Source organism: Theropithecus gelada, chromosome 5 (genome assembly GCF_003255815.1).
Source record: "Theropithecus gelada isolate Dixy chromosome 5, Tgel_1.0, whole genome shotgun sequence".
NCBI lineage: Eukaryota > Metazoa > Chordata > Mammalia > Primates > Cercopithecidae > Theropithecus > Theropithecus gelada.
The window spans coordinates 25,250,857-25,274,123 of record NC_037672.1 but is presented as its reverse complement, the minus strand read 5'-3'; the positions used below and the strand labels follow the sequence as shown (position 1 = coordinate 25,274,123).

Sequence of the window (23,267 nt, the reverse complement as noted above, 5' to 3'; positions counted from 1 at the left end):
TGGCCACTAATCTGACACAATGGTCTACTTAGCTATCTTTATGCCAATACAATACTTTAAACTACCATAGCTTTATAATAAGTTTTGAAACCAGGCAGTGTAAGTTCTTTTTGCTTTTTTTTCAAGGTTGTTTGCATTTCTATATAAATTTTAGAAACAGCTTGTCAGCTGTTACAAAAAACAGCTGAGATTTTGACTGTGATTGTGTTAAATCCATAGGATCAATTTGAGAAGAACTATTTTAACCATATATATTTATTTGAGACAGGGTCTCGCTCTGTCATCTAGGCTGGAGTGCAGGGGCACAAACATGGATCACTGCAGCCTTAACCTCCTGGGCTCAGGCAATCCTCCTGCCTCAGCTTCCCAATGTAGCTGGGACCACAGGCACATGCCACCATGCCCAGCTAATTTTTTTATTATTTGTAGAGACGAGGTCTCACTTTGTTGCCCAAGCTGGTTTTAAACTCTTAGTCTTAAGTGATCCTCACACCTTGGCCTTTCAATGTGCTGGGATTATAGGCATGAGCCATTGTACCTGGCTCATTTCAACACTATATTAGGTCTTCTACCTGAATTAGGACTTCAAGTTCTCTCAGTGGTGTTTGGTAGTCTTCAGTGTAGAGTTTTTGCACCTTTTGTCAGACTTTTCCCATGGAATTACATATATTTTTATACTACTGTGTAAATTGTATTGCTTTCAAATTTCAATTTCCCATTGCTCATTTGTATACAGAAATACAATTTAGTTGTGTATGTTAATCATGTATCCTACTACCTTGCTAAACTCACTTTTTAGTTCTAGTAGCAAGATTCCGCAGAATTTTCTATATAGATGATCATGACATCTGCAAATAAAGACAGTTTCACTTCTTTCTTTCCCATCTAGACGTCTTTCACTTCTTTTTCTGGCCTTATAGTACATCAAAATACAATGTTAAATGAAATCTGTGAAAGGAGACATCCCTGTGTTGTTCCTGATGTTGGAGGGAAAACATTGTGTTTCACCAAACAGCATGTTGTTAAATGTAGTTTTTTCATAGGCACCCTATGATGAGGAAATTCTCTTTTACTCCAAGTTTGCTGAGAATTTCTATTAAGAATGGATGTCAAAAGCTTTTTCTAAATCCCCTGAGATAACCATATGATTTTCCTTTTTTGTTCTATTAATATATTGAATTACATGAACTGTTTTCCATTCCTGAGATAAAGCTCAGTAGGTCAAGATGAATCATCCCCTTAATATATTGTTAGATTCCATTTGAAAATTTGTGAAGACTTTTTATAACTATGTTCACAAGTAATACTGGACTGTAATTTCATTTTCTTGTAATGTTTTGCCTACTTTTCGCAACAGGGTAATGCTATGCTCACAGAATGAACTGATAAGTATGTCCTGCTCTCCAATTTTCTGAAAGGGTATGTATGGAACTGAGATAATTTTTTTCTTAAACATATAGTAGAATTTCAACAGTGAAGCCATCTGGGCCTGCAGTTTTGTCAGAAGGTTTATAAGTTCAATTTCTTTAAATATAGGACGATCCAGGTTACCTGTTTCTTCTTGAGTAAGCTTTGGTAGTTTGCTAGTTTCAAAAAATTTGTGCATTTCTTCAAAAGTTGAATATTATTGGCAAAAAGTTAATTATTATATTTGCTTATTATCCTTCAAATATCTGTACTCTGTAGTGATGTCACCTTTTTTGTTCTTGATATTGGTAATTTGTACAGAATCAGATTTCTTTCTAGTATGATCATCCTTCTGCTTGAAGAATTTCTTTTAATACTGTAGCTAAGGCCTATTTGCAATAAATTCTTTCCATTTTTACTATGCCTAAAACAGTATATATCTACTGGGTATAGAATTCTAAGTTGACAAGTATAGGTCCCCCTTGAGCATTTCAAAGCACTTGCTCTGTCTTATCCATAGCAAGGTTTCAGATGAAAAACCTGCTGTCATCCTCTCTTTGTTCCTTTGTGCATAATTTGTCTTTTGTTTTCTGTTGTTTTTTTATCACTGACTTTAATCAATTTGATTATAGAGTACTTCCGGGTAGTTTCTGTACTCAGGATTAACTGATTTTTTTTTTTTTTTTTGAGATGGGGTCTCACTCTGTCACCCAGGCTGGAATGCAGTGGTGTGATCTCAGCTCACTGCAACCTCCATCTCGTGGGCTCAAGTGATCCTCCCACCTCAGTCTCCCAAGTAGCTGGGACTACAGGCACGTGCCACAACTCCTGGCTAATTTTTTTTTTTTAACTTTCTGGTACAGATACGGTTTCGCCATGTTGCCCATGCTGATCTTGAACTCCTAAGCTCAAGAGATCTGCCCGCCTCAGCTTCCCAAAGTGCTGGGATTACAGGCGTGAACCACAGCACCCGGCTTAGATCTGTGGTTTTACAATTTTCACTAATTTTCCAGTTAGAACATTTTTGTCATTGTTTCTTCATATATTGTTTTAATCATACTCTCCCTACAATGACTAACTACATATATATTAGGTCACCTGACAATAAACCATGGCTCACTAATGCTCACCACTTTTTTTCAGACTTTTACTTTGTGTGCTTCATTTTAGACAGTATCTATTTCTGTTTTTGTGTTTACTAATCTACTCTTTGTCCATTCTGAAATTAATCCCAAGTGTATTTTTCCACCTTAAATATTGTAGTTTTCATCTTTAGAGATTTGAGTGTGTGCGTGTGCATGTGCGTGTGTGTGTGTGTAATCTATGTCTCTAACCTCTCCTCTAGCTCAGGTATCTACTAATTACAGCCTGTAGGCCAAATCCTACCCATCACCCATTTTACAAATAAAGCTATGCTTCACTGTACAGACAATCTAATTATTTACACATGGTCTACTGCTGCTTAGTAGTATGATAGAAGTTATATGGGCAACAAAACCTAAAATATACACCATCTGACCCTTCAAAGAAAAATTTTCCCAGCTCTTGATCTTGGCATCTTGGACATATAGAACACAAATATAGTAACTATTTTAGGCTGGGCACCGTGAATCACACCTGTAATCCCAGCACTTTGGGAGGCCAAGGAAGCAGAAGGATTGCTTGAAGCCAAGAGTTCAAGACGAGTTTGGGCAACATAGTGAGACCCTGTCTCTACAAAAAAACAAAAAAATTACTGTTTTAATGTTCTTATCCAATAATTCTATCATGCATGTCATTTCTGGGTTGGTTTTGATTCACTGATTTTTCTTGTTATGGATATTTTCTTGCTCCTTTGTATGACTGGTATGTTTTGATTTTGCCTTTCTTAGTGCTGGATATTTTTCTATTTCTATATTCTTGAGCTTTGTTCTGGTACACAATTAAGTTTGATCTTTTCAATCCTTCTTTAAGTTTGCCAGGTGAAAACAGAGCATCATGCCTGGACCCAATTTTGTATCACTACTGAAACAAAACCCTTCTGAGCAGTCTAGCGAATGCCCCATAAATTATGAGATTTTCCACTCTGGCTACTGTTAACAGGCACAATTCATAGTCCTAAGTGAACTTTAAAAATTGTTTCCTCTAATTTTTTGGGATGTTTTTCCCCAATCCCCCACGACGGAGTAGTTTCCTTACACACGCATGCTGATCAGTATGTAGCTGAAGACTAAAAGGAAACCTCTGTGATAGATCTCTGGACCTATTTATACAGTTTAATTCCTCTCCACTTTGCAGCCCTGCTGTCTTGCTCTCTGTGGACTCCCAGTTTCTCAGTAATCACTTATCCTTCTATACCTGATGTTCAATACCTGGAAAACTGTTGTTTTACATATTTTGTCCAGGTTTTTGTTCCAAGCCAGAGAGTAATTCTACTCCATGTGACTCTATCTTGGCCAGAGGCAAAAGTCTTAAAAGCTACTCAAGTTTTCCAAAGAGGGGAAACTGCTTAAAGGGCAAACAATGGAAAATAATGATAAACTAAATGGGACTTATTGCATCTATTTAGGGGAAAGAAAGGCACATTTCCTTATGAGGTTTATTATCATTGTACTGATTGTTATTTTTAGAGAATGTTATTTTACATTAACTTACTCATCAAAATATATCATTAGCAGTCTAACTGCTGCTGGTAATGAAACAAAAATGTTAAATTTTAAATTTCAAAATGCCTAGACATACGAATACAGCAATTCCACTCACCAGAACTGACTCAACGGAATATATATATATGAAAACAAGTAACTGAAAATATATTTACATGGCCTTGTGAGACAAGCTATATTTTCCCAGTTTACTTAACCTAGAATTAATGTAATGCTTTTTCCAAAAAAATTTAAATTTAAAAATAATATTGAGATTACAGAAATGTTGTAATAGTACAAAGAATTCCTAGTCTCCTTTCACTCAGACCTCCATAATGTTAACATTCTACACCTTATTTGCATATTGTTATTTAAATCATTTAAGAGCAAACTGCAGATATAGTACTACCTCACCCAAAATATTTCAGCGTTTATTTCCTAACAAGGACATTCTTTTATACAATTTTCGCCGATTCAATACTAATACCTAATCTACAGATTTTATTCAAATTTTGCCAGCTGTCCCATGGAAGTCCTTTATGAGGGTCCCCTGGTGGGTGAAGTAGGTATTCTGAGAAACTACTACTGCCCTCAGGTCAAATCAGGAGGGTCACCAGTTTTTGTAAACAAAATAAAGTTGTACTAGAACACAGATATGTCATTCTTTTAGATACTGTCTATGGCTGATTTGGAGACACAAGGACAGAGTCGAGAAGTCCTAACACACTTAGTGAGGCCCTCTAAACAACATGTTTATTATCTGATCCATTACAGAAAACATTTGGCCACTTCAGCTTTACAGCAAAAGAAAAAAATGTTTTCCTGTTCAGGATTTGTTTAAATATAGCTTTGTCTCTTTGGTCTCCTCTAATTTAGAAGAGTTTTGCAGTGTTTTGTGTTTTATAATCTTAAAATTTAGGAAAAGCAAGTAACAATTTATTTTCTAGAATGTCCCTCAATTTGTTTCTGTCTGATGTTTCCTTATTCTTGGATGTAGCTTATGCATTTTTGGCAAAAATACCACAAAAGTAATATAATATGTCTTTCTTGGGATGCACATGATACCTATCTGTTCATTACTGGTGATGATAATTTACATAATTAAGGTGATGTCTGACAGGTTTCTCCACTATCATGTTATTACTTTTCCCTATTATCATTAAATACATATATTGTGAGTGTATACTTTGAGACTCTGTAAATACTGTGTTTGTCATCAAACATTAATCCAGTAGCGTAAGCATCCACTGATGATTTTTGCCTACTGAGGTTGTCAAAGCCTAATTTCCTAATGCCACCACCATTCCTTCTACATTTATTAGGCAACATGTGTCTGTAAGGAAAAGCTATCCTCTTTGCCCTGTTTACTGATTATAAATAATTTTTACTTATATAAATAAATAATATTTACCCTGCGATTAATTATCTCCGTATAGACTTTTAGGCTGTTGTTTTATTACATGGGTTTTAATCCATTACTCTCATTAATTATCTTGATAATCAAAGCGTCCCAGATTCCCCTTCGAACTGTCCTTTGTATCCTTCTGTAGGTCCCCATCATTCTTTAAGCATAACAGCTTTTTAAAACAATAGCAATAATTTGGAAATAACCTAAATGGTCATCAATGTGAAATATTAAAAGTGGTATGAAAACAATGAAAAACCATGGAGCCATTAAGGGGAAATATCAAGGTAGAAGATGTACTGTTAAGTGGCGTTAAAAGGTGTAGAACAATGATAAGAGTGTGATCTCAGTTGAGTTTATGAAGAAAAAGGACAGACATATATACATACAACTTTCTTGAAAGTCTCCAAAAATAAACGGCTAATAAGGCAAGGTTTGCACTGACTCTAGGACATGGCTATAGAACTAGGTCTCTTTATTTTACAACTCTGGCTGCTGGAAATCTTAAAAATCATTCAAGACTAATACTTTTAACATTCATAACTAAAACGTAAATTCTACAACTTACTTATACTCATTAAAAATAGATAAAACTTGTGTTTTCTTAAAATGGGTAGAAATTGTTTTCCTTAAAACTCTTTCCTAAAAGCATTTACTTTCAAATCTCATCTGCAATCAACAAATTGTGATGGGCTAACCACAGCTAGATATAGAAAGCTATCTGCACTGCCATCCATGTTGTATTCACTACATTAGACTCCAGACTAACTTTCTTAGGAAAGGTTGCATTTTCCCTTTTCAACTATTCCTTTTATTCCTGTTTTTGGTGAGGGAAGGGAGGAGAGATGAGGGAAAGGAAGGATGAGAATAAGTTTATGCTCTAGATAGTAATATTTGAATGACTTCAAGGGTACCTAACATAATATCTAAAACAATAGGATTTATACTTTCATAAATGTGTGTATGAAAAGCTGACTAATATAATACTTACCTAGTAAGTCGTTTAGGTGGAGGCCGCTCACCAAATTTCCTGGAAAAAAAAAATAAAGAAAATAAAGTTAAGTAAGCCATATGACACACTCTACAGAAAGCTTTTCAGGCATCATAAAATCTCCTTTATGACTTACACTTCAACCTCACTGAAGAACAATGAAGACAGAAATCCTCTGGTAAGCATTTGTATCCCCAAATTGCAAAACACACATTTAAACATGATTCTTAAACACAAACAACATGCCCTCAGCCTTACAAACCCACTCTGAACAAGTAACACACTGATTAGATGGGGAGGACAGTATCTTTTAGAGACGACTTACCGGCTAGTATAAAACAACTAGCCAATGACCCTCACAAAGTTCATCATGTCTCAGGCACTATGCTATACATTTGCTATATACCCTATGTAATCATTAAAAAATAATTCTATTAGCCTGGTGTGGTGCTGCATGCCTGTAGTCACAGCTACTCAGGAAGCTGAAGTGGGAGAAGAGACTGAGCCCAAGGGTTCAAGGCTGCAGTGAGTCATGATTGCGCCACTGCACTCCAGCCTGGGTGACACAGCAAGACTCTTGTCTCAAAAAAAAAGAAAAAATAATAAAAATAAAAATAAAATTCTGTTGGGTATACATAGGCTTCATTGTAAATATGTAAAAAGCAACAAGCCCAATATCACAAAGTAATTAAGCATTAGGCAGAGATGAGACTTCCTAGATTTTAACTATTTAATTTGCCTATTTTTAAAATGGCCTAACATAGAAGCATTTCAACTGGTTGGGAGAGGGCAAAGAGAAAAACAAGAGCAAAGGCAAGAAAGCACAATTCAGGCTAGAACTGGAGTACAATGTGACAGTTAAGAGAAAGACTAGAGTAAGACTGGCTGGGTTCAAATCCATGATTCAGTATTTACTTGCTGTGTAACCCTGAAGTTACTTGACTTTTCTAGACCTGTTTCCTCATCTGTAAAAAGGACACAGTGACTGTGCTTACCTGAAAGAGTTGTTGAGGGAACTAAACATATTAATTAATATACAGAAAACACAAAAGGCTGGGTGCAGTGGCTCACACCTGTAATCCCAGCACTTTGGGAAGCCGAGGTGGGTGGATTACCTGAGGTCAGAAGTTCGAGACCAGCCTGGCCAACATGGTGAAACCCTGTCTCTACTAAAAATACAAAAATTACCCAGCTACTTGGGAGGCTGAGGCAGGAGAATCGCTTGAGTCTGGGAAGCAATGGGTGCAGTAAGCCAAGATCGCGCCTTTGCGCCACTGCACTCTAGCATGAGAGAGAGAGTGGGACTCCATCAAGAAGAGGAAAGAGGAGAGGAAAGGAAAAGGGGGAGGAAAGGAAAGTGGGGAGAGGGGAGAGGGGAGAGGGGAAAAGGGAGAGAGGAGAGCAGAGAGGGGAGAGAGGAGAGCGCAGAGGAGAGGGGAGAGGAGAGGAGAGGAGAGGAGAGGGAATAGTGCCTGAAACACAGTAAATACTCAATAATAGCTAGTAATTATTATCATTTTTAGCTATAAGCAGTTAAGCCAAAATAACTAAAGGAACTAAATACGATTTTAATAGAGATAAATAAGTATATGAAGAAGAAACTGTGGTTTCTATGTGACAACCTGTTATTTCCTCTGAAATAGGAAGTGTAAACTTCTGAAAGAAACAGTAAAGGCACAGCGCTTGAAAAAGACCAAGAGAAGTTGTTTTTCATTTTGAAGCAAGACTACAGTTAAAAATAGTTAAGTAACTTGTTCATAAACACAGTTACAGGGTATTAAGTCTTATTTGACTTAAAGATTTCTCTACTGTATTTGTAATGTTCCACAAGATTATTAACTTTGGTGATAAAAGTCATAGGATCCCATTTAGTTCATTTTGTTCATTTGTCCTAAGATACTGTTTATGACTTCATAATTCATAAGCAATAAGTATCTGTGACTGGAATATTTTAATATTTTCATTAAACCTGAAATATTGAAAAATGGCTTTAATTGAAATAGCACAAAAAAATGGGCAAATAACCCAAGTTTTTGAAATAAGAGTTACTTATAATTAGTTCTGTTTGATTTTATCCCACATGATACTCAATTTCTAAACTCAAGAAATAAGGCAAGGCATGGTAGCTCATGTCTGTAATCCTAGCACTTTGGGAGGCCAAAATGGGTGGACTGTTTTGAGTTCAGGAATTGAGACACGGCGAAACCCCGTCTCCACAAAAAGTACAAAAATTAGCCCAGCATGGTGGCGTGAGCCCCTAATCCCAAGTACTCAGGAGGCTGAGGTGGGAGGATCACTTAAGTGAAGGAAGTCGAGGCTGCAGTGAGCCAAGATCACACCACTCCACTCTAGCCTGGGTGACAGATCAAGACCCCATCTCAAAAACAAAGAAAGAAACAAAACACAATGTTTTACTGGTAACACCAGCAAGGTGGCTGAAGAACACAGATTTCAAAATACTGAACTACTGATCAACCCACGAATTCCAGCTAAGGAATTAAATGCAAAAATCTGAATCTTTTTCTACAAAAAAATTTTTTACACTGATTAAATGTACCACTGTAGCATATGATTACAATAAAACTGCATTAATAGGTTATATATAGTTTACAAAAGCCAAACAGTTTGAGATACTCTTTAAAATACTTCTTTAGATATAGATATTTATACATATGTGAATATGCAGTGTTATACTTTATAAAGAGAGGCAAAGTGAGGTATGACCAAATTCTACCTAAGGGCTTAAAATGGTAAAAATTTTAGAGACACACAGTTAACAAATGAGATAAAGCATTTTAATGATGCTGCCACCCATCATACCAGCTACAAATACTAAATATGTAACCAGCCAGTGCCTCTTTGGATGTATGTAACACAGGATCTAACACAGGTTTATTACATGACTAGTAAGAGATGCATCGCACTCAAAATTCAACTGTAAATTTTGCTCCTTGATGCTCTGAAATTCTGTCAGTATTAGATTAACAAGTAAATATTAATTAAAATATCTAAGTCCTTTTTGGAAATGCCCATTAGATCAAGTTGACAATTACAAAACATGCCTATGCAATAACACTCCCGCCCCACAGAAAATATATGCAAAAGAGCTCAATATATTTGCCTGTTGAGTCTGGACAGCATTTTACACAAAATGATACATCCTTCTAGGAGTCATCCTAAGGCTAGAAATCTCATAAATGTTACTAAGATCAAATTGCTCCTTCTGTATATAATAAAACATTTCTATTAATTGCATGCAATCCTGATCTTTCTAATGCATATGCAATCACATTCCTATTTATCTCATTAAAGCTAATGGTTACTGTATATACTGGAGTAGGGAAATAATAAGAAAATGAGTTTTTTGAAAAAACTCAAAAGGAATGAGGCAGGTTGACAACACATAATTCTGGCAGGGCGCAAGAGCTCACGCCTGTAATCCTAACACTGTGGAAGGCCAAGGTGGGTGGATTGCTTCAGTGCAGGAGTTTAAGACCAGCCTGGATAACATAGCAAAACCCTGTCTCTTCTAGAAATACAAAAAATAGCCGGGTGTAGCAGCTGGGGTCTGTAGTCCCAGCTAATTGGAGGCTGAAGTGAGAGAATCACCTGAGCCTGCAAATGGAGGCTGCAATGAGTTTTGATTGAGCCACTGCACTCCAGCCTGGGCAACAGGATTGAGACCCTATCTCAAACAAAACAAAATAAAACAAAAAAAGACAACGCATAATTCTGAGTTTACAATCAAACTAAATTCTAATTATTTAATAAATCTCCATAGGGATACACATTAAAAACTGTCAAGTTATACTAAGGTACTACATACATCCTGCACTTACCAAAGTCCACTTCCACTACTAATTTGATTAAACAAAATTCACAATGTAATATTTATTTTATGCAACCAAAATAATCACTTCTCAGCAGAATGACAGCAGTCAGCTATCAACTACTCACGGATTGATTGTAATTTAATGAATTACAAATCAAAAACTGATTATACTGTCTCTCATCTTGCAATAGGGACACTGGGAAAGGAGGTACACATTTTTATCTTTATTTGCACTCTTTTAAAAATAAGGTGCCTACTGACATGATCTGTGTCGAGAATCAAACCAGAAATAAGTTGGACCAACCATATTTAGACAATTATTATGTAAAACATTTTTGATAATAGGCATATGGTGTATTTAACAATGGGGAAAAAATCAATCCTTACGCATCTAGAGGCCCTTTTAACTTCACCAAATAATGAGTTAATTATTCATTGTAACAAAGAATCATTGCTACTACCCAGTTTATCTTTTTGCTAAGTATAGATTGTCAATATCTCATTTGCATGAGTAGGATTCTCAAATTTTCTGCATACTACGTAAAATCTAGTTTTAATTAAATGTAATAATCCTGGCACACATTTAAAGGAAAAAAGTTATGATTCTGGGCTTTAACAACAACAACAACAACAACAACAACAAACAAAGCAAAAATGAGCCAGGATATAGTTGATTTGTAACATGCCCTTTCCTTCTTGCTTTATGTTCTGTATACTTTTCCCTCAGACTGATAGTGGCAACAAAGAAAACATTTGCTTACCATCACCACCCAGTAAGGCTCATATAACACTATGGCTCAAGAAAATTTACATTTTTCACCATATATATGTCATAAGTAAAATTTAAAATTAGGAAATTCATTTTACTTTAATTTCAGTAGCTTTCCTCCTCTAAGAAAACAATGATTTTATATTCAAAGGAAGAACTTCTGGGGAAAATGCCAGTTGCTGTAGGTTAATCTGATTTCATACACCTGGAAGTATGAGACTTTTTTTTTTAAGTTGCAATCTATCATTAAACATAATGCTTCCTACCTGTAAACAGTATTGAGGTTCCCACATATCCTCCAATCCATTCAAATTTTGAAGTAAGTAAAAATCCTGCATACACAATAATATATATATACTTCTGTTTTGTTCACGGAGGAGGTATTGTTTTCTCCCAAACCACATACATTTGCTTCTACATACTTCCTTAATAGATAGGTGAATATGACCACAAATGTATTGAGGACAAATGTGATAAAAGTTATCAAAACTACACCATCTTAACACCTTTTCTGGCTAACAGATGCTTCAGCTAAGAAAACCAACTCAAATATCACAAAGAAAAGGAAAAAAGAAAAAGAAAAGGCTTTTTTGAATACAGAAAAATATAGTAATTACACTGTTACAAAAAAAAAAAGCAAAAATCTATCTAGAATGCTGTCTAGTAACAGTACTGGAACTTTGATTTGAAAAATATAGCTGGCTTAAAAAACAAGCTCACAGGGACACCCTACTTGCCCTTGGGTTGTGAAACTAGAAGTTACTTATTTTTCTCTATTTCATTAATCTCTGTAACACACAAAATGAGATAAAATAATGGGATTAAAATTAATTAAGACAAGAAACATGGTGAGGTATATGCTGGAGAGAAGTTTTAAAAAAGCATCAGCAATCCAAACTCGTAATTAAACCAAACTTTACACCAATCTGCTGTAAACAGTATATAAATTTTAGGCAGCTCAAAAGCACTGGGATTTCTGAACCATGAGGCAGTATTTGATTGGAGAAAAAATAGGCCACCTGATCCATAACCCCAAGGCAAATATGAACCAGAAGAAGAAAACAAATAGGTGATATACATTACTACTATATTCTGCGATAACAAATAGTATGAAAAGTTAAATGATACTAAGAAACTGTTTAGTTTTACACACAAAAAAAATACATAACAGGCTCATTAGTAAGACTACTATTGCTCCTTGTGTCCAGATCTGTTCCTTCACCAAATAGTATTGAGCACCTTGAGTAGGGGGGCAATTATAGGTGTCCATCTATATAATTTATAAAAACAAAACATTCAGAAACTACTTAAACATTGTACCTACTGAATATGATTGAAGAGGTTAATATTTGAAAATACATTTTTAAATAAATATGTAATTTTACTTTTAAAAGTTTACTCATTCTCCACCCACAGGTGCAGAAAGTAGCTTAAGTCACACAAGAATAAGACACTATGTCAGCCTTTGTCCTACTTCAATTTCTAGTTTTGAAACTGCTCTTATCTTAAAAACCACATTTAATGGCAATGCTGCTCAAAACCTGGCTAGCTATAACCAGTTGTCCTCGGCCACAGTAACAAAGGTGATCAAAGCAAGATGTGTTCTCCTGGACAATCTCATCTACTAAACATTTTTATGAAGAAACATCCTATGGATGTTTCTCTCTTAGGCACTGTGGCTCACACCCATAATCTCAGCACTTTGGGAAGCCAAGTCAGGAGTATCACTTAAGTCAAGAGTTCAAGACCAGCCTTGGGCAATAAAGACCCCATCTCTACAAAAATATTCATGTTTCGAGGGAGGAACCTGGTAGCAAGTGATCATGGGGGTAGTTTCCCCCAAGCTGTTCTCATGATAGTGAGTGGGTTCTCATGAGATCTGATGATTTTATGTGTTTGACTGTTCCTCCTCCACACATGCTCTTCTTCCTGTCGCTTTGTGAAGAAGGTACCTATCTCTCCTTTGCCTTCTGCCATGCTTGTAAGTTTCCTGAGGCCTCCTCAGCCATGCAGAACTGAGGCAATTAAGACTCTTTTCTTTACACATTATCCAGTCTCAAGCAGTTCTTTATAGCAGTGTGAGAACAAACTAATACAGTGTTGTATGCCTGTGGTCCCAGCTACTTACGAGGCTGATGTGGGAGGATTGCGTGAGCCCAGGAGTACCAGGCTGCAGTGAACTATGATCCCACCACTGTACTCCAGCCTGGGCAACAGAATGAGACCTAGTTGCAGAAAAAACAAAACAAAACAAAAAAACCCCACATCCTATGGGGTAGATTTCAAAGACAGGCCATGCAGCTGGCCACTTCAGGTGAAGAAATGTACTTTCTTCTCATTAAGTTTGCTGTATAGAAACATCTGAAAAGCACCATTTTCTTATTTTATTTTATTTATTTATTTTATTGAGATGGAGAGTCTTGCTCTGTTGCCCAGGCTGGAGTGCAATGACACGATCTTGGCTCACTGCAATGTCCACCTCCTGGGTTCAAGCAATTCTCCCACCTGAGACTCCTGAGTACCTGGGATTACAGGCACCCACCATTATGCCCAGCTAATTTTTGTATTTTTGTAGAGATAAGGTTTCACCATGTTGGCCAGGCTGATCTTCAACTCCTGACCTCAAGTGATCCACCTGCCTCGGCCTCCCAAAGTGCTGGGATTACAGGCCTGAGCCACCGCACTCAGGCTCTTTTACTTAATTTTTAAAAGTCCTTTAATTCTACCTTTTTCAATTAAAAAAAAAAAAAACAAACACCAATGAACTTCTCTTTATAACATTCTGCCAGCAGTTTACGTAAAGAAACAGGAAGAATGAAAAGACCTAAATGAGGGTAATTGACAGTATCAACTGCAGCCACCCTCAGCATCTGGATTTTTAGGTTCCTCCAATATTGTTTCCAGGTTTGGTTCATGTCTTTCAAAATATCCATACCTGGAGACGGATTCCCCTGGGTTAAATCTCTAGCAGCCATAAGCCCCACTATCCAGACACCACAACTAAGCTGTGCGAATACGGGTCTCCATTAATATCTTATATGAAGGCCTTAAATGAAAAAGTATGGCCTCAAAAAGAAATTTTTTAAATCTATGGCCTCAAAAAAAGAGGGGCAATCAGACTCTGGGCAAACTACTCCACATTTCATATATCAAGACTGAATGAGGCAAACTGACATCAAATGCCTCCTGATACGGTACATTAAGAAGACACCGTCACTTCTCTGATACTCTATTACTGCCAAAACCACAGAACCAGAATCTAAATGTAAGGAACAAAGCCAAATTGAGGAACAAATCCCAATTGTGGAACAGCTGACAAAATGAAACAAAAAACTGAGGCCCAGATTAAAGGAGACTAAGGACACACAGCAACTGCAAGGGACCTACAGTCCAGAATTTACTTTTGCTATAAAAGACATTACACTGGCCGGGCGCGGTGGCTCACGCCTGTAATCCCAGCACTTTGGGAGGCCGAGACGGGTGGATCACGAGGTTAGGAGATCGAGACCATCCTGGCTAACACGGTGAAACCCCGTCTCTACTAAAAATACAAAAAATTAGCCAGGCAAGGTGGCGGGCGCCTGTAGTCCCAGCTACACGGGAGGCTGAGGCAGGAGAATGGCGTGAACCCGGGAGGCAGAGCTTGCAGTGAGTGGAGATCACACCACTGCACTCCAGCCTGGGCAACAGAGCGAGACTCCGTCTCAAAAAAAAAAAAAGACGTTACACTGACAACTGGCAAAATCTGTACAAAATCTGTAAATTACATAATAGGATTTTAGCAATTTTAATTTCCAGATTTTGATAATTGTACAGTGGTTATGGAAGAGAACATCCTTACTTTTAGAACCACACACTGTGGTATTTAAGAAGAATGGGGTATAACGTCTACTTACCTTCAAATGGTTTAAGCGGGGAAAACAGTTTGCATGCGTGTGGGTATGTGTATGCATATGTGTACGTAGAGATATACACAAGGACAAGGTAAATGTGGTAAAATGTTAACACTGAGGTATCTGGGAGAACTTCCTTCTAATATTTGTGCAACTTTTCTGCAAGCTGAAATATCAGAACAAAGAAGTGACACCTACAGAAGCACTCATCTCTTAATCAAGATGCTGGCATATCTCTGCTTGCTACAGAACCTAGTGGTGACAAGCCTATCCAAAAAACATTCATCAGAGGTGACATGTAAGAGACTCTGGCCAGCTTCCTGGCCTAATTTTTATGTTATTAAGACAATTTACTGAAGAATTTCTTGCTACAGATTTAAAGTTTGATAATACCCAGTGTCAGTGTGCAAGTGGAGACAAAAGAACTTGCACACACTGTCAAGAGTTTAAATTTGTGCACCCTTTTAACATTTTGCCAATGTATATTATAATTCAAGATGTGCATTCCTTTGACCTAACCATGTCAATTCTGGAAATTTATTATACAGGTAGATAATCTGTTACTGTGCCAAAACATGGATACAAAGATGTCCAATAAAGCAACATTTGTAGTAACAAAAACATTTTAAATCCATGTGTACAATGAGGAATAAATTGCTAGTTAACACAGTACCTCCCAGTTATGCCTATATACTCACACAAAAAGTCACCCAGTTAGTAACATCAATATTGAAAGAGAAAAGAGATCTACATTTCTCATCTCCCCTTCCCCAGTGTATACATAAAACACACACACCCTACACGTGATTACTAGTGATACTGGGCAGTGGTAAAAATTGCATTTTGCTTTAAAATGCATTATATGATTTGACAAAGAAGTTTTGTTTTGTCTTACCAATTAAGTTTGGCTTAAACTACAAGATACAAGATAAAATTGCATTCTCTACACATCAACTGATAGCCACTCAAGCACCAACTCTAGAATATAAGCAGCTTAAAAACAGAGAAAGGCAAATAAGTAAAGAATTTACAGAAAAAAAAAATGTCTCAGCAAGCAAATTTCACTAGGGAAACCATTTTAGAAAATACATGCCTGACTCAAACAAAGAATCACATCAAACCTAAGGGTTTGCCACAAAGAGAAATACAATGAAACTTTAAAGAGGTTCCAAGTGTTTATTCAGTTGTTACTAATAACTCCTTCAGATGCCTCACTTCATCTTATGAACCGCCTTTAAAATGGCACACATGCCTCTATGAATTTCAGTCACAGTTCCCTGATAATTTTGTCTGCCTTCTAGTTTGGCCACTGGAAAAAGTAAGATAAATCTTTGACAGAGGGAAAGCAGTGTTCAAGACCTGAAAAGTGTCACTTGATGAGAGCACACACACAGTTTCTCATACAGGCTAAGTGCATGGACTCAGGAACTAGGTTGCTTAAACTGAAATCCTGGCTTTATTGCAAACTAGTGGTGTGACCTACAGCAAGAAATTTACTCCAACTCTGTGTGCCTCAGTTACTTCAATGGAAAACACAGATAAATGTACTTCTAATCAAAAAGGTTCATATATGTAAAGCACTGTAATAGTGTCCAGCACTAAGTAAGTCCACTACTACTCTTTCAAGGCTGGATTACTGAATGGTATCTAATCTAATGAATACTGTGAAACTGAAATGGTCCCTTCAAAACAAGTATATATTTATATTGCCTTAAAAATACATATAATCAAATATCGATACAGGATTTTATAAAGAACTCCTACAGCTCAACAACAAAGAAACTTGGTTTATAAATGAGCAAAGGAATAGACATTTCTCTAAGGAAGATACACAAGTAGCCAATAAGCACATGAAAAGATACTCAACCTCCCTAATTAGGGAAATGCAAATCAAAACCGTGAGATACCACTTCATACCCATTAGGATGGCTTTGATTTAAAACAAAAAACAATAACAATAAAGTAACAAGGGTTGTCAAGGATATGGGGAAAACTGGAAACTTTCATGCATAGCTAGTGAGAATGCAAAATGGTACAGCCACTATGGAAAACAGTATGGTTCCTCAAAATAACAAACACAGAATTACCATATGATCTATCAGTTCCACTTCTGAGCATATACTCAGAAAAAAATGAAAGCTGGAATTAGAAGACAGTTGTACACTAATATTCACAGTACCATTATTCACAATAGCCAAAAGGTGGAAAACAACTCAAATGTACACTGACAATGAACAAATGGGTAACAAAAATGTGGTACATACATACATATGATGGGATATGATTCAGCCTGAAAAGGAAAGAAATTCTGATATATGTTATAACACAACATGAATAAACCTTGAAGACATGCTAAGCGAAATAAGCCAAACACAAAAGGACAAATTATTATATGATTCCACTTATATGAGGTACCTAGTAGTCAAATTCATGGAGACAGAAAAATTGGTGGCTACCAGGGACCTGGGGGAGAAGGGAGAATGGAGAGTTATTGTTAAATGAGTACAGAGTTTCAATTTGGGAGGATGAAAAGTTCTGGAGATGGATGCTGGTGATGGTTAAGTGCATTCACAATAACATCAATGTACTTAATGCCACTGGACTGCAGACTTAAAATTGGCTAAAATGGTTAATTTTACATTATGTATATTTTACCACAAAAAATATATTTAGTTTGTCCTTAAACTATGGCTTAGAGAGGGATAACTAAGCTCAGCTGTGAGGGGTCCTATGTTAGTGCCAGGTCAGGTGGCTCCAGCTGCCCAGTAACAGAAAAAACAGACACGTAGGTGTCAAAACTAGCAATAAAAAGGAAATAAAAAGGAACCTGAGGAGTATATGTATGAATATAAATTGTTCCTATTACCATCAAGGTAAGGATACAAAAGGAGAGAGAAACATAGTGAAGTCTGTTCTAGAATCCACACCTCCCTAGGAAGGGCAGCCAGACAGCACGCAGCATCCCTTTCCCCTGACTTGCTACATGATGGGCTTCATGCGCGCTTTGTGTGCATCCCAACAAAGACTGCTGGGGACTGAACGTCTTCCATGGAAAATCCACAATGTGATTATGGAAAACTGGCTTGTACATACAAGATGTCACACAGTTTTCTTCCTTGCACTTTCTCTCTCATTTCTCTCTTATTTCTCACCCTCACTTCAAATTGTTAAAGTAGTGAAATTCTTTTGCCTATTTCACCTAAAACTGAGATGAAGAGGAATGAAGAAGAATGGTAATAATTAATTGTTCTCCCAGATTCTGGTTCCTTTTCCCTTTCACTATTCAACACCCATTAGGTGTTAGGTACCACACTAGATACTCGGAACAGATAACAGCAAAAAAGAAACACGGTCCCTATCCATATGAAGTACATTACAATAGCAGCTACTGGAGGGCAGGCACTATGTTACATACTTTGTATGCATATCTCACATCATACCCACATTCTTCTTCTTTTTTTTTTTTTTAGACAGGGCAGGAGTGCAGTGACGTAATCTTGGCTCACTGCAACCTCCACAGGCTGAAGTGATCCTACTCCCCAGTAGCTGGGACCACAGGTGTGAGCCACCATACCCAGTTAATTTTTGTATTTTTTTGTAGAAACAGGGTTTCACCACGTTGCCCAGGCTGGTCTCGAACTCCTGAGCTCCAGTGATCCCCCTGCCTCAGCCTCCCAAAGTGCTGGGATTACATGCATGAGCCACCGCGCCCAGCCCCCACATCAATCTTACCAGGTAGGTATTATTATCCTCATCATACAGATGAGGAAACCAGCTTAGAAACTACCTTGCACAAGTTCATATACTGGTAAATTCTGTTCAAAAATGTTAACTAGATTATAACGTTCATGATTTTCCACGTACTCTGCATTAGGACAGAATTTAATTGCATTTCAATTATGGACACTACAATGTGAAAGGGTGACAGGGGCTGGGTGTATTGGCTCACGCCTGTAATCCCAGCACTTTGGGAGGCTGAGGCAGGGAGACAGGTGGATCACGAGGAGACAGGTGGATCACAAGGTCAAGAGATTGACACCATCCTGGCCAACATGGTGAAACCCTGTCTCTACTAAAAATACAAAAATTAACTGGGCATGGTGGTGCATGCCTGTAGTCCCAGCTACTCGAGAGGCTGAGGCAGGAGAACTGCTTGAACCCTGGGGGACGGAGGTTGCAGTGAGCGGAGATCATGCCATTGCACTCCAGCCTGGGTGACACAGTGAGACTCCATCTAGGAAAAAAAAAAAAAAGGGGTGACAGAATATGAATTTTTATGACAGAAATGTAAAGTGCATTAACTGACTTAAAACCTTCTATGATATAGCACTGATTTGGTGTGAGTGAGGGGGGCAACAAAAAATCTGAAAGGAAACTCATTACCTTCCCGATCCTTCAGTTACTGACTAAATTTTACAAGGGTACACAGTAAATTTTTCCTTGATTACTAGAAGTAAGAAAATGTTTTCTAAAGCTGTAAACATGGCAGAGTGCAGTGGCTCACGCCCGTAATCCTAACACTCTGGAAGACTGAGGCGAGTGGATCACCTGAGGTCAGGAGTTCGAGACCAGCCTGGCCAACATGATGAAACTCCATCTCTACTAAAAATACAAAAAATTAGCTGGATGTAGTGGCGGCCACCTGTAATCCCAGCTACTCAGGACGCTGAGGCAAGAGAAACGCTTGAACCCAGGAGGCAGAGGCTGTAGTGAGCCGAGATCGTGCCACTGCACTCCAGCCTGGGTGACAGAGCAAGATTCCGTCTCAAAAAAAAAAAAAAAAGTAAAATAAAGCTGTAAACACAACATTCAGGAAATCTAAAGACATCTGTTATGGGTGTCACACTTTGACTACATATATACACACAAAGACACTTGTGTGTGCACATATATGTCATAAATCTGATTCTGAAACAATTTATCTTGCATTTTTCCTGCACGAGAGCACTATGTTACAATTGCAGTAGGGACTGTGACAGTCTTCTGAATGTATGGCTTACACTATCAATCAGAATTCTGCAAGGAACGTTTTTTTTTCTAAATTGAAAAAGAACATGAATCTACATATAGTTCCATTTAACGAAGAGGTTTTGTGTTCTTTTTTCTGTTGGTAGAAATTACACAGACACAGTACGAGCCCAGCCTCCATCAAACCATGTTTGGCCAATTTCTTAGCAGCCAAGCCATTGACACACAGTTTGGTATTTTCATGTACTTGAATTCAGCAGTGCATCTTTCCTTTTCAATAACATAGACCAGAGCTTTTATGGAGCCCTTCGAAATAAGGTCTAATGAACAAAGACAAGACCATGAGTCAGGTTTATAATGGGTTAAGCTATTTCAAAGAAGCCTGCCCCTAAGGAAAAAATTAAATATGGCAATTGCCACTCTTAAACACATATAAGATAGGACATTGTAGATATTCTACATACGAGTTTAAAATAACACAATAAACTAAAATAAAATGATGGGAATCAAAATTCCTATGGTTCAGAATAGGGGAGAAGAGATTTCCAAAACATTTTATGTAACACCACTACATGAAAAAGGAAATGCCTTTCTTGCTTGAGTATTAATACGAAACAATACATTTCTTCTTTTGAATTGTAACTTATATTTCTTCTTTTCAATTGTAACTTACATTATAATGATCAAACCTACATTTGTGGTAAAAATGAAAACCACTCTGAAGAAGCAGTCTTAACCACAATTCAAAGCTTAAAGAATGGCTTTCTGCCAAAGTGTATCTGAGCCATTAAGCTGTCATGTTGCCTTCCTGCATTGCTAGGACCAAAAGAGCAGGCCCACCAGCTAGTATCTGCTCACTCAAGCCTCATGGGAGGCCATGAGGCTCTGAAAGGGAAATAAACAGCACAGAAGCACAGGGCTCGATGGTGCAAGATCTAACTGCAAGCTGCTTTGCCTTGGGAAATACTACAGGCTGATTAATGCTTCTACAAACATCTGACGATGTTTGCCTCTATTCAGCACAGGCAAAGGAAAGGTTTGGAATTGAGACTGGACAGATCACCAAGCACTGAATAATGTATGCATCATCAGTAACTTATGGCAACACTAGTATAGGAAGGAAAGCCTTGAGAGAGTGAGTTGGGATGGCAATGCAGAAGACAAGAACAAGGCCCCTAGAAAGTGGACATGATTTTCAGAGTTTTGAGTCATTCATGTTATGTATTTACTTGGTACTTTGCTATGTATGAACTTAAATTGTACAAGCTGCAAAGGTGTTGTGTTACAGAGTTAATTTACTAGTTTACTGTCTAGTCAATGTCCCTACGTCAAATCGCTTAATTAAGAAACAGATTAGTTTTACTTTAAAGAGGAGCTCCCCTGTAGCTATTTAATTCTTAATATTCCTTCTCTCACCAACTTCTGTACAGGCATGTTTCCTAAAGTCATGCAGAATCTCTACTGTCTACAGCACTAGTACTACTGACCTCCTTCCTCATCTTGCCTTCCACCACAGGCAGTTCACTGACAAATTCCATCAACTGGATTTCCAAATTATCTTCTCTATCTCCATTCTCTAAATCCGTAAGATTAGATGAGGCTCTCATTGCCACTTATACCTGTAGCTTCCTCAACTGGCTTCATATAGCAAAGTAAACGAGACAGCAATAGACAGAATACATCTCCTTATGTGTATTCTCATTTAAGTCTCATTAACAATCCTGAGAGGTCAGCATTATTTCTTTTTTTTTTTTTTTTTTTTTTGAGACGGAGTCTGCTCTGTCGCCTGAGCTGGAGTGCAGTGGCCGGATCTCAGCTCACTGCAAGCTCCGCCTCCCGGGTTCATGCCATTCTCCTGCCTCAGCCTCCCGAGTAGCTGGGACTACAGGCGCCCGCCACCTCGCCCGGCTAGTTTTTTTTCTATTTTTTAGTAGAGACGAGGTTTCACCGTGTTAGCCAGGATGGTCTCGATCTCCTGACCTCATGATCCGCCCGTCTCGGCCTCCCAAAGTGCTGGGATTACAGGCGTGAGCCACCGCGCCCGGCCTATTTCTAATTTAAAAAGGAAAAACGAAGGTGGGAAAGCCACAAGGTGAGGCTTTCCCTCATTTCTGACTCCACAATGATCAACGAAGTTTAGATAATGAGCCCCACATACAAAACAAATAAGGAAACCATATTCTGTTCCATAAACTACTTGTATTCTTTGCCTTTCCAAAATAATGACTTATCCCAATTCACTGATAACATTCATTCTCTTTTCCCAGTAAACAAGCCATCTATCATTATTTAATGTTTCAAAGAAATCACTTCTTAATCTGTAACTGATTTCTCAGCAAACCAAAACTATTGAATCCCAAGGATGAAATACTGTAATATTCCAATTTGAGAATATGAAGCAATACCATAAAGTGAAATAAACCAGGGAAATCTGTGGTAACAGCTGTAGGGATCAGTCAAATTCAGACTCCTAAAGAATTATAACTAGGCCGGGCGCGGTGGCTCAAGCCTGTAATCCCAGCACTTTGGGAGGCCGAGACGGGTGGATCACGAGGTCAGGAAATCGAGACCATCCTGGCTAACACGGTGAAACCCCGTCTCTACTAAAAAAATACAAAAAAATGAGCCAGGCGAGGTGGCTGGCGCCTGTAGTCCCAGCTACTCGGGAGGCTGAGGCAGGAGAATGGCGGGAACCCGGGAGGCGGAGCTTGCAGTGAGCCGAGATCACGCCACTGCACTCCAGCCTGGGCGACAGAGCGAGACTTCGTCTCCAAAAAAAAAAAAAAAAAAAAAAAAAGAATTATAACTAAGTAACCTAGCAATGAAGAAAATGTCATACCACTGTATTAGTGCTGAGAAAAATTTAAAAATGCCAACTAGTTTCCAAACGAACTGGAAATGCCCACTAAACATTTTAGGCTATCACTTTTAATGCTGGCCAGTATTTTTTCTTAATAGCATACACACCCATTAGAGAAATATGGCCAAAGTTAGAAGCTTGTATTATTCACATTCAAGATGACTCAAGTGTGTACAATATTGAGTTCTCAAATACAAATCTGTACGCAGTAAGTGCTCACTATATGAATAAACTGTAACAGCAAGTCATCTGTTAAAACACATGCAACCAAAACAAAAAGATTATTATGGAATCTTATCTATTAAACTACATTATTATTTAGAAAAATTACAATTTATCAATGATTAAAGCACAGTTAAAAATGATTTTTAAAAAACTGATCTGTAATGTTTAAGTTAATTTCCACAATGGAGAAAAAAATTGTAAGTTGACATTCACTTTTCAATTTTTTTTTTTTTTTTTTTTTTTTTGAGACATAGTCTTTCTCTGTCACCCAGGCTGGAGTGCAGTGGCGCGAT

General features: G+C 37.6%; 1 protein-coding gene across 5 annotated transcripts in view; it reads right to left on the bottom strand.

The window, feature by feature from the left end:
- The window catches only part of RBPJ (recombination signal binding protein for immunoglobulin kappa J region), a 114,716-nt gene that overhangs the window by 39,506 nt on the left and 51,943 nt on the right, over window positions 1-23,267 (bottom strand). For all 5 annotated transcript variants that reach the window (XM_025384971.1, XM_025384967.1, XM_025384968.1 and 2 more), the window contains one exon: window positions 6,428-6,466. In XM_025384971.1, the coding sequence (XP_025240756.1) occupies window positions 6,428-6,466 (39 nt within the window). The remainder of the gene's footprint in view (window positions 1-6,427; window positions 6,467-23,267) is intronic.